The sequence below is a fragment of the Lemur catta genome, chromosome 15 (assembly GCF_020740605.2).
Source record: "Lemur catta isolate mLemCat1 chromosome 15, mLemCat1.pri, whole genome shotgun sequence".
NCBI lineage: Eukaryota > Metazoa > Chordata > Mammalia > Primates > Lemuridae > Lemur > Lemur catta.
Window position 1 is genome coordinate 47,761,257 of NC_059142.1, and position 12,740 is coordinate 47,773,996.

Here is a 12,740-nt window from a genome sequence, read left to right on the forward strand (position 1 = left end):
ATGACTATATGCTGAGTTCTATGAGTTTTCCTAGAAAATCACTAAATTTGGGGGGGGGAGGGGTTTTAGAAATACCCAACATAAAAACATATAATTTTGAAAATTTTAAACTTTTTTGTGATGAATATGCAACATTAGGTAACACAGTTTCTCCACTTATTCCTCAGGATTTAGCATCTCTATGTCCACCTTCCCTTTGACCTTAATTCTTCAAAAATAAAGCAAAAATCTCACCAGCAAGAATGTCAGCTTCATCCATGAAATGAGTACTGAACACCGTCACCCGATTGGCTTTTCTGTATTTTAAAAGATTCCAAACAATATGGCGAGAACAGGGGTCCATTCCAGCTGTTGGTTCATCTAGCAGTAGTACCTGTGTAAAAAGGGGTGGGGGAAGGCAGGGAATCCTCAGAAAAACTAAAATCTTTAAAATATACGTGAACACTAAAAAGTTTCCCCATTTCAAGCTGTTATTGTCAATCAGAAATATATTTGATCTGAGCTTTTCATTCATATTTAAGTTCATGTAAATTTCAAAAATTATGAGTTTGGCATGTGAATATGTTCCTACGTTTAATCCTAAGACTAACATTTATAATATATAATAACAATCAGATAAATAAAATAAACAAGAAAACACATTGCTCGCATCCTTAGCAATTAAATTTGTAGATGTAGCAATTGCTTTTTAGAGATGTTCTATATTAATTCAAGGGAAGCAACTTGTTCAAGACTATTTTTAATTTTAAACACATGGTGGTGGGAGACTGGGAGGTAAATTAATTAACGTAAGGCCAGAATCCAGGGTCATCGCCAAGCAGCAAGGGGGAACATGGCCGGATGGTGGCGATCAATGAGTAATCATCCTAGTTGCATGTACATACCTGGCAGCTTTCTTGCACTGTGCAAAGCAGTGCATCAATTGTTTCTCTGTTTCTACAGGGCAGACAACAGCACAAAACAAACACATACAAAATCAAAGCAGCAGGACAGTGACAAATTGAACGATTCCTCTGATTTTGTTCTATTTTTAAACTTTTATTATGAACTTATTACAAATATTAAAAATAACCATAGAGAACAATGAAACAATACTGTTAAAGCCACCATTCAAATTTAACCAATGTTTTTTTAGCCATATTCCCTTCAGATCATTTTTTAAAGAAATAAAACATGGCAGACATAACTAAGTCCATATCTTCCATTTCCCTCCCTAAAGGTAACCAGTATCAGAGAGATGTTATATATCTTTCTGATAGCAGTTTTAAAATCTTGTTAATATGATTACATCCATGACAACACATAGTATTTTATGTATGTTTAAACTTTACACAATGTATTATATCTTTCTACAACCTGCTTTTTTTATTCAACATAATTTAAAGTGATTTCATCTGTAAAACTAGTATTTATTTACCTTCGGATTCCCAAGAACAGCAATTCCTAAAGACAGCTTTCTTTTTTGACCACCACTTAATTTGTTAGCTTGGTTATCTTTGATAGCCTGCATGTCTAAATCTAGTAAAACCTTCTGCACCTGTAAAAGTAAAGTGTAAACAATGTTATTTTAAAAATCATACCATTTATATAATTATCAATATTACTTTTTAAGTATTTTAAGCATTTAAGTAATATGTTTTTAAGTACTTTTAACATCAAATTTAAAAATGTTCTTTAGTATGGAACTTAATTTTGACATATATTTATATATAATTTTGAAAATAACAGATAACAAGATTCTTGAGGGAAAGGTCTGTTTTACTTTTGTGCCTTCCTGAGTAATGGGGAAGGAATAAGGGACTATGATGAAGGCTCTGAGTGTATGTGGTTGGAGGAAGACAGGAATAGTGAGGGATGGAGCAGGGATGGGGTAAGAGAAAGGAATGAAGAGATGAGAGAAGGGGAAGGGGAGGAGAGAGGTGAGTATCATTCCAGTGAAACAAAAACTATTTTGCATGTGCTAAAACATTTAGTCCAAATTCTAATTCTTTGTAATGACTTTGTGTTTACTGGCTCAGGACAGCTATTATATTTAGATTTTCAATCATATTTTTATTGCACAAGTTATTTCAGAAGGTTTTTAATTTACAGGAAATAAAAGTAAAGATTTCTATATGAATAACATACTTCTTGTATTACATTGTTGGCTGGTATTCCTTTGATTGAAGCCAAAATTGACAAATTTTCTTCTACTGTCAAAACATCAAAGTGTATATCTAACTGTGGACAAATGCCAATCATTTTTCTTGCTTCAAACATTTCATCTATTTCTGAAACTCTGTGGCCATATATTGATGCAAATCCTAAAAGCAAAATATGTACTTAAATATATATTAAGTATATTATTTTAAAATGTATATGTTTTAAAGTATCCTAATAACCTTTATAAGAATCAACATAAATTTAAAAGATACAACACATCCTCATTTTCATATTCATATTTCACTTATATTTTGGTCTCATTTTCCTTCACTTCCAGGTCATATTACACAGTGGGAAGAACAAGAAACTGGCTTAATATTAAACATAAATATCCATTGGTGCATTATTTATATTTATATTCCAGTAACAATCTTCCAGACATAGTTTTATACTAGCTAGCTGTGTGATCTTGGGCAAATTACTTAATCTCTTTGAATTCCAGCTTTTCTTTTATAAACTGAATACTAATATATCCCACTTAAGAACTGTTAGATCAGTGTGATAATGTATGGAGGATTGTAACAAAAATCATGAATTCTTGTAAAAATGAAAGATATTATGACCACCAAACAGTGACAGAATTAAAAACAAAATCAAACTAATTTTAAAAGTTAAACTACATTTAAAAGGTTGAAATGCAGATTCAATACAATTTGGCCCTTTTGGGCCAGCCGTGGTGGCTCATGCCTGTATTCCTAGTATTCTGGGAGGCCAAGGCAGGAGGATAACTTGAGGTTGCTGTGAGCTAGGCTGACGCCACAGCTCTCTAGCCCGGGCGACAGAGCAAGACTGTCTCAAAACAAAACAAAACAAAAAACTGGGCCTTTTGTAAAGTAAAGTATTAACTGTACTGCCATTGTATTTGGTAATTGTGAAAATATGGGGCTGCTACATTGAATTCTCACCCATAGAACAATCACATAACAGAACTATACTTTTGAGGTACTGCTCTTAAAATTCTATTTTAGGAAATAAGTATGGACATTTATCATAAAGTTTTTTACTACTGCTGCACATTTAGAAATCTGTATTTGTTTTCTCAACCTAAAATAGTCTATAGGTCTGATTTATATTTCAATTAAGTTACTGATTTTTGTTTCCTTATAAATGAAGAAGAAACACACACGTATACAACATATATATGTATACACAAATACACACACAGACATAAATATGGGGTGGAAACATGTACAAAATTAGGTCCTTTTTACTTTATTAAACATGATGGAATCATTTTTATTTTCTAGTAAAAACCAAATGTGTGTAGTCCAGAAAAAGATAAAACACCTTTACAGATACAAAAGTAGGTCCCAAGTCACTGACAAACATCATTCAGTGCACATTTAATGGATAAACAATCATATTGTGATACTTTGGTTAATAACACTAACAAAATGAAGTGGGAGATTTTTTATTGAAGTCAGAAAACTCACCATCAGAAGGTGGGCATAGTCCACAAAGAATATTCATCAATGTACTCTTTCCTGTTCCACTATGGCCAAGTAATGCAGTAATCTGACCCTCATATATGTCAAATGACAAATCTAGTTCAGGAGAAAAGAAGACTTAAATGTGATTTTTATTTCTATTCAGATATGCAAGGTAATTCATAATACTTGTGCAATCTTGAAGGCCAAAAATTTATAGACATATTTAAAGTTACCAGCATATTTGATAACATGTTTAGCTTACTTGTTAAGGTCAATGGCATGAATGGTATGAAAGTAAATAAAAATAAACTATTTGTTCATACAGTAAGATTTAGGGGGTACACAAAATATTTGGGAGTTTTCTGTGTACTGACTTTTGAGAATTCCCAAGACAATTAAAATAAATAAAAATTTGTTCCCAAAGGTATTATTTACAGGCACTTTAAATATACTGGCAAAAAAACTAGAAATTAACTAATAGTATCGAAATGGCCTGAAAGGTTCAGTTTAATGCAGAAATATCACCCTATGTATGTATAAGTGAAAGAAGGAGGACAGGAGATAGGGGTCTGAAATGATGATGCAGAAATGAATTAGTCAAGCCTCTAGGCTAAGAAGGCTAAAATATAAAACAAAACGGAAAAAGTCTCACATCCCAAGGCCTGTAATGCAAGTTAAAAGAAGGAAGGGAAATGGCAAGCAAAAACACATAGTATCCTAAAGGTATAATGTAAGAACTGAGAATGCAGCAAGAAACCCAAGGGAAGACCATGAATATAATTATCTCAGAGAAGCAAAAAGTGAAACACTGATAAACTGCATACACAGATACACACATACGTAATTTGTGTCTCTGAACTTACACAGCTTAGTAAAGCATCCTTTTTAGGTACAATAGTTACTTCACAGAAAATTAAAAGCAAACTCGGGAGAAGGCAAGACGAGGCCAAAAACCAAAAGAAAAAACTGACAACAGAAAGAGACCTATAGGAGATGCAGATATTGGCATCTTGCAACAAAGCTTTTAAAATAACTATGCTATCCTGTTCACAAATGAAAGCCGGCAAACAACTAGAAACTATGAAAAACCAAATGAAAAGACAAAAACTTGAACAGTAAGTTATTAGGTCATCAAATATAAAATGCCCAATTTTGAATCAAAAGTTTCGTTTATTATACCTCAACCAAGAAGCAATGCAATTAATCAAAGTATGTGCCTAAACCATCAACACAGTTTTGCCATTTTAACGGGAGCTGGTTTATGTCAGCAGCAAAGAATCCTGGAGAGCAAGTAGCAATGAAATCGTGAAAGACGTTTTCCACAGCTTGTTGAGAATTGAATATTTTTCCTTGCATGAAGTTGTCCAAAGCCTGAAAGAAGTGGTAGTCACTTGTTGCAAGGTCTTGTGAAGATGGTGGATGACAGTGTTTCCAAGTCCTGCTTCGCAGTTTGAGCAGCATTGTGTTTTGCAACATGTGGTCTTGCAAGAGGATTGCACTGTCTCTATCGACCAATCTTGGCTAATCACAAGCATCCTCATCATTTCATCCAATTGGTTCTAGTAGACATCTGCTGTAATCGATTGATCAGGTTTCATGAAGATGTAGTGGATAATACTAGTACTGGACAACCAAACAGACACCATTAGCTTTTTTTGATGAATATTCAGTTTTGGACTGTGTTTCGGCACATCATCATTATCTAACCATTGTGCCGAACACTTGCGATTGTCAAAAAGAATCCATTTTTCATCACACATAGCAATACAGTGTAGAAATGGTTTGCCTTTATGTCATGACAGCAAAGAAAGGCAAGCTTCAAAATGGTTTCTCTTCTGATGCTTGCTTAATTCATGCAGTACCCATTTATCCACTTCTTTACCTTGCCAATTTGTTTCAAGTGGTCCAATACTGTTGGAATAGTAATATCAAACCTTGCTGCTAATTCACATGTATGTTCAGATGGATTCACTTCCACTATAGCTTTCAGCTCATCATTATCCACCTTGGTCTCAGGTCGCCCACATGGCTGATTTTCAAGATTAAAATCACTGGAACAGAACTTCTCAAACCATCAACATACTATGCATTCATTAGCCACATCCTTCCCAAACACTTCACTGATATTTCTAGCTGTCTGCACTGCATTGGTTCCATGATGGAACTCATATTGAAAAATAACACTAATTTTTTACTTATTCATGGTTCCACAAAAATTGCTCTTAAAAAACATCTGAAAGATAATCATAAGCCAAAACATGCATTTGAAAGAATGAGGATGTACCTTCAAAATAAAAAAACAAAAACAAAAAACAAGAAGTGTCGAAGTGAAATGTCAGAGATATCAACTGTCAAACTTAGTACTTAAGGAAACAGGACATTCCATACTTAATGACCTAATAAGATTTCAAAAGACAGTTTAGCTTACTTATTAGACCTAAATAAAGAAAAAAGTTAGTGAATGATAAGAAAAGTCAGAAAAAAAAAATCTAGACAATAGTGCAGAGACAAAAGAATAAGCAATTTAGATTAGAGAATAAAAAATAAATGGGATAAAATGAAAAGTTGTTACATACAGTGATAATAATCCTAAAGTAAGAGAAAAGAGAAAATAGGACAGAAGCAATAGTGGAAAAGAAATGGCTGAAGATTTTTTAAAACAGAAGAAAGGCATCAAGCCACAGATTCAAGAAGCACTACACAACCAAAGCAGAATAAATGCAAAAGCAAACAAAAAACTCCTGAAGTACACTGTAGTAAAATTGCAAAAAAAAAACCCTAAAAACAAACAGAAAGATCTTGAAAAACAGTTATGGAAAAGGTTATAAACAGTACCAACAACAGAGTAGTAATAAAGCTGATAGCTCTCTGCAGTCTAAACAATGGAAACAAGAAGACAATAGAATTTTACAGTCCTGAAAGAAACTGCCAAAATTAAAATTATAAATTCACAGAAATATCCTTCAAAACTAAAGGTGAAGCCGGGCACAGTGGCTCACGCCTGTAATCCTACCACTCTGGGAGGTCGAGGCGGGTGGATCGTTTGAGCTCAGGAGTTCGAGACTAGCCTGAGCAAGAGCGAGACCCTATCTCTACTAAAAATACAAAGAAATTATATGGACAACTAAAAATATATACAGAAAAAAATTAGCCGGGCACGGTGGCGCATCCCTGTAGTCCCAGCTACTTGGGAGGCTGAGGCAGGAGGATTGCTTGAGCCCAGGAGTTTGAGATTGCTGTGAGCTAGGCTGACGTAACGGCACTCTAGCCCGGGCAATACAGTGAGACTCTGTCTCAAAAAAAAAAAAAAGCACTAAAGGTGGAGAAAAAATATTTTCAAAAAAAAAAAAAAACTTGAGAGAATATATCATTGATCTGCATTAAAGAAAGCACTAAAAGATCTTCATGCAGACGGAAAATTATCCTACGTGGAAGATCAGACGCAGGAAGTAATGAAGATAAATGAAATGTCAAATATACTGGGGTAAATCAGAAGGAACTTTTAAAAACAATATTATCTTTGGTTTAAAATACATGTAGGATTAAAATACATGAAAACAATAGTATATGAGTTGCAACAGGGATAAAAATTAAGGTCCTGGCATTCCTTATCTGGGGAATAGTAAAGCACTAATTTATAAGTCAATAATCAGTCAAAGATGTATAACAAGTAATTACTATTATAAAAGACATGTATAACTAAGAAGTTAATAGAGGGAGAAAGAAAAATGACATAATGAAAAATACTGAATTGTTTCTGGTTCAGTTAGCCTATTGGAGGATGAAAGATCATGTAGAACACAGGTAAACAACCCCACCCACAGCCCACTACAGGAATTAGCCTGTTAACAGCCGACTATGTGAGGCCATACTAAACCACCACTCCGATACTCCACAAGGTGACTTAAGAACTCTCCAGCCAAACCAGAGACTCCTTAGGCATAGTAAAATAGTTGCCTTCAGTTATTAAGCTTTAGGGTGGTTTATAATGCAGAAATAGGTAACTGATTCCATATCAAGAAGCTAGAAGAATTAGGACAAATTAAACCCAAAGAAAGCAGTAATACAGAAATAACAAAAATAGTAATATATAAATCAGTAAAATGCAAAGCAAATTCTAATAGACAAAAATCAACATAGCAAAAAGTTGATTCCTAAAGAGTAATGAAATTAATAAACACTCTGCAAGACCTATCAAAACAATTACAAATTACAACTAATTTTGGCAATTTAAATGAAATGGACAACTTCCTTGAAAATAAACAACTCACCAAAACAGATATTATGGTGGAAATTGACAAGCTGATTCTAACATTTACAAGGGAATATAAAGAGCCCAAAATACAAAATTTAAAGTTACCAAAACTAATTATAAAACTGGAGCAGTTAAAACAATGTAGGAACAAGGATAAATAGACCAGTGGAAAAGAATAGAAGTCAGAAGCTAAAAGATAACATATATAACCACTTAATTTTCTTAATTTTATTAAACAGCATTATTGAGGTATGGTTTACAATAAACTGTATGTATGTAAGTAATTTAGTAAGTTTTAACATGTATATACAACTGTAAAATCATCACCACTATCAAGATAATGAACATAACCTTTAAAATAGAAAATTCCTGGTGCCCTTTTAAAATTTCTTCCTCCTGCCTCTTACCACCCACCTCTGCCCATCTCCAGGCAACCACTGATCTGTTTTCTTTCAATATAGTTTTTCTATAATGTTATACAAGATTATATAGTATGTACCCTTTATGTCTGGCATCTTTTACTTAAAATAATTTGAGATTCACCCATGCTATAGCATGTATTAATAGTCCATTCCTTTTTACTGCTGAATAGCATTCCATTGTATGGCTGTACCATTTGGTTTATCCATTCATCTGCTGATAGACATTTGGGCTGTTTCCAGTTTCAGTTATTACAAATAAATTTGCAATGAACACTTATGTATAAGTATTTGTACGGACTTAGGCTTTCATTTCTCTTGGCTAAATACCTAGAAGTGAAATGGCTAGATCGCATAGCAGGTATATGTTTAACTTTTTGACAAACTGCCAAGCTATTTTCCAAAGCAGTTGTACCATTTTACATTCTCTCCAGCAGTTTGAGAGTTCTCATTCTTCCACATGCTCACCAATATATGGTATGATCAGTCTTCTTAATTTCAATCATTTTAATAAGTAGTGATATCTGACTGTGGTCTTAATTTGCATGGCCCTATTGAGTAATGATGTTGGACATTTTTTCACGTGCTTATTCACTACACTTTTTCCTTCTTTGGCAAAAAGTATGTTCAAATATTCTGTCCATTTATTAATTAACTGGGTTGTTTTCTTATTATTTAGTTTTGAGACATTTTTATATATTCTGGACACAAGTCCTGTACTAGACACTTGATTTACAAATATTTCCTCCAGGTATGTAGGTTTGTTTTTTCTTTTATTTCTTTAACAGTGTCGTCTTACAACAAGCAGATTTTTTAATTTTGATGGTCCAATTTATCAATTAGTTATTTTATGATTTGTGCTTCTGGTGGCGTATCTAAAAAACTTTTGTCTAACTCAAGGTCTTACAAGATTTCTCCTATTTTTTATTCTTGAAGTTTTATTGTGTTTGGTTTTACAATTAGGTGTATGATATATTTTCTGTTAATTTTTGTATATGGTACCTAGGATAGACCAAAGTTCATTTTTTTATGGTTTTTGTTTTGTTTACACAATATGGATATGTAACTGTTTCAACAACATTTGTTAAAAAGTCTATACTTTAGTAAATTTTTCCATCTGTGTTGAAAATCAGTTAACCATATATGTCTATTTCTATACTCTCTCCTCTATTTCACTGATCTATTTTTCTGTTGTTTTTATGCCAAAACTACACTGTCTGGATTACTATAGCATTCATATGAAGTCTTAAAACAGGTAACGCTACTCCTACAACTTTGTTGTTCTTTTTCAAAGTTGTTTGGACTATTCTAGGTCGCTTGCATTTTTATATAAATATTAGAATTGATTTGTCAAAATCTACAACAAAAAAAGCCTAATAGAATTTTGGTTGAGTTTGAATCTACTGAAATTTGGGTAGAACTCACATCTAAACACTGAGTTTTCTGGCCCATGAACATGGTTTTTCTCTCCACTTATTTAATTAAAGTCTTCTTTAATTTCTCTTAGCAATGTTTTGTACTTTTCAGGAAATAAGTCTTTTACAACTTTTGTCTGATTTACCTGTAAGTATATGATGGGGATAAGACCACCAGGGCTTAGGGTCCCCATTTCTGAGGCCATGGGAGGAGAGGAGGTGAAGGAATGCTGCCTGAGCAGGAGCCGGAGATAAGCGCAGAAGTTAACTGCCTAGTTAGGGGACATTCAAGCGATCTGGGAGTACAGCAAAGCAGACTCCCACCTTAAAGCCTGAGGGGCCTCATGCCTAAAAAGCCGAGGAGCAGCTAGACATGAAAGCCACCCATAGCTGTAGAGGAAGACTGCAAAATGTCAGGCCAGGAGAAGGGATGCCAGGCTCCAATTCTTAAAAACACCAGGTTGAACTCCTTCCCTCCCCTTTCTCAGTAGGCGGCCTCAGAAATGGGGCCCCTAAACCCTGGTGGTCTTATCCCTATCACGCATATAATGTTTTTCGATGCCATAATAAATGATATTTTTAATTTTAATTTCTGATTACTTGTTGGTAACATATAGAAATATAATTGATTTTTGTATATTTATTTTGTATCCTGTCATCCTTTCACAAAAGAAAACATCCAAATGTCAATAATCATATGAAAAAGTGATCAACGTTAGTTATTGGCCAAATGTAAATTAAAACCATATTATTAATAATATACCACTATACCCTACTTACTTACCTAATTTGCTCCTCAACAGACATTTGGCAAGGCCTGGATACATTTTTGGTTGTCACAACTGGGGGAGAGTGGTTACTATGGGCACCTAACGGGTTGAAGCCAGAAATGCTTCTTGTGATGGTTAATTTTATAGGTCAACCTGGCCAGGCTACGGTGCCTAGTCATTTGGTCAAATACTAGTGTAAGGCCGGGCGTGGTGGCCCACGCCTGTAATCCTAGCACTCTGGGAGGCCAAGGTGGGTGGATCGCTCGAGGTCAGGAGTTCGAGACCAGCCTGAGCAACAGCGAGACCCCGTCTTTACTAAAAATAGAAAGAAATTATCTGGCCAACTAAAATATATATATAAAAAAATTAGCCGGGCGTGGTGGTGCATGCCTGTAGTCCCAGCTACTCGGGAGGCTGAGGCAGTAGGATAGCTTAAGCCCAGGAATTTGAGGTTGCTGTGAGCTAGGCTGACGCCACGGCACTCACTCTAGGCAGGGCAACAAAGCAACACTCTGTCTCAAAAAAAAAAAAAAAAAACAAAACAAAAAATACAAAAACAAATACTAGTGTAGGTGTTGCTGTAGATGTCAATAACTTTTATAATCAGTTGACTTGAAGCAGAGCACCCTTGATAATAATGGTAAACCTCATCCAATCAGTTGAAGGCCTTAACAAGAAAACTTAGATTTCTTAGAGGAAGAGTTCTGATTCAAGAATGTAACATAGATTCCTGCATGAGTTTCCAGCCTATTGAGCTGTCTATGAAATTTGGACTCAAGATTGCAACTTCAACTCTGCTTGAGTTTCCAAATTGCCCTATACATTTTTGGACTTACCAGGCTCCAGTCTCATGAAGCAGTTCCTTAAAATAAACTTCTCCCACCCCTCCAACCTTACTCTCACATTTGTTCTGTGTGTGTGTGTGTATGTGTGTATTCTATTAACTCTGGAGAACACTGATACAACACACTGCTAAATGTTCTATAATTCTCAGGACGGTTCTTCACAACAAAGAATTATCAAGACCAAAATGTCAGTAGTGCTGAGGTTAAGAAACCCTATGTTAGGCCAAGAGAAGTTTAAAAACGCAACTAACACATACACACATACATAATAAGAAAATGAAAAAGGACATAGACTTGTTTGAATAATTGTTTGTCACCTTAGTAAATATCACTTTTTGCTCTCACAACTTTAATGTTAGTTTTATTACAAATATTAATCATTTAAATAAATAAAAGGATCTCTAAAAGCAAGACAGAAAATTATGGCAGAGAAGTTTAAATTTTCCACAAACTATGCAAACTGTTTTGTCATTTGTACTTTCATACTATGGACTAAATATTAGGGAAGCTACTTACTTCTCAAAGCTTCCACATTTTCACCTTTCTTTCTGTATGTCTTCTGAATACCACTGATTCTGTAAAACAGTTTTCTATTTTTAAGTATTTAAAGCAATTTAGAAGTATGTGTTTACATGTATAATATTTTTGATCAAAGCTGTCATATTTAATAAGAATAATAATAAAGTAACTTCCTACTAAAACAAAAAATCAAAGAAAGTTGACAATAACTACACAGTTGACCCTTGAACTCAGGGGTTAGGGATATCAACCCCTCACACAGTCAAAAATCCATATATAACTTTTGACTCCCCCAAAACTAAACTACTAATAGCCTACTGTTGGACTGGAAGCTTTACCAATAACATAAGCAGTCAATTAACACATATTTTTTATGTTATATATTAATACTATATTCTTACAATAAAGTAAGCTAGAAAAATAAAATGTTAAGAAAACCGTAAGGAAAGTATATTTACAGTACTGTATTATATTTATTGATACTATAAGTTTACATCATCTGTTCACAAGATAAATTGTATGACATGGTGCGAAACCACAGCTGCAGACCTTAATCTATGCTACGTATCAGACAATTCAACTTTTTCTTTTAATGCCATGACTTTGCTCTTTGGGAGCACTTCCAGCATCACTAAGTCGCACTTCCTATAGATCCCGTGGTGTTACTCAAGGTTTACGGTACTACACTAAACATGATAAAAAATATACAAAAACCACGAGAGAGATTACTTTCTATTGTGATATGCAATTTACTGGAGACATGAACTGCTCTCAAGGAGACAAACAGTGACACACGGTGTTTAGGCAGATACTTGCAACATTTGAGCTTACTGCAATAGGAGGTGGCTACGAAATTATCATAGTAATACAGTATATACTATAGTT

The 12,740-nt window shown here is 34.1% G+C and overlaps 1 protein-coding gene across 5 annotated transcripts in view; it reads right to left on the bottom strand.

Moving 5' to 3' along the window:
• ABCA5 (ATP binding cassette subfamily A member 5) overlaps positions 1–12,740 on the bottom strand; it is a 78,805-nt gene that overhangs the window by 31,168 nt on the left and 34,897 nt on the right. For all 5 annotated transcript variants that reach the window (XM_045569524.1, XM_045569523.1, XM_045569526.1 and 2 more), the window contains 5 exons: positions 11,853–11,911; positions 3,636–3,746; positions 2,128–2,303; positions 1,418–1,537; positions 235–373 (listed from right to left, as the gene is read on the bottom strand). In XM_045569524.1, coding sequence (XP_045425480.1) covers positions 235–373; positions 1,418–1,537; positions 2,128–2,303; positions 3,636–3,746; positions 11,853–11,911 — 605 coding nt within the window. The remainder of the gene's footprint in view (positions 1–234; positions 374–1,417; positions 1,538–2,127; positions 2,304–3,635; positions 3,747–11,852; positions 11,912–12,740) is intronic.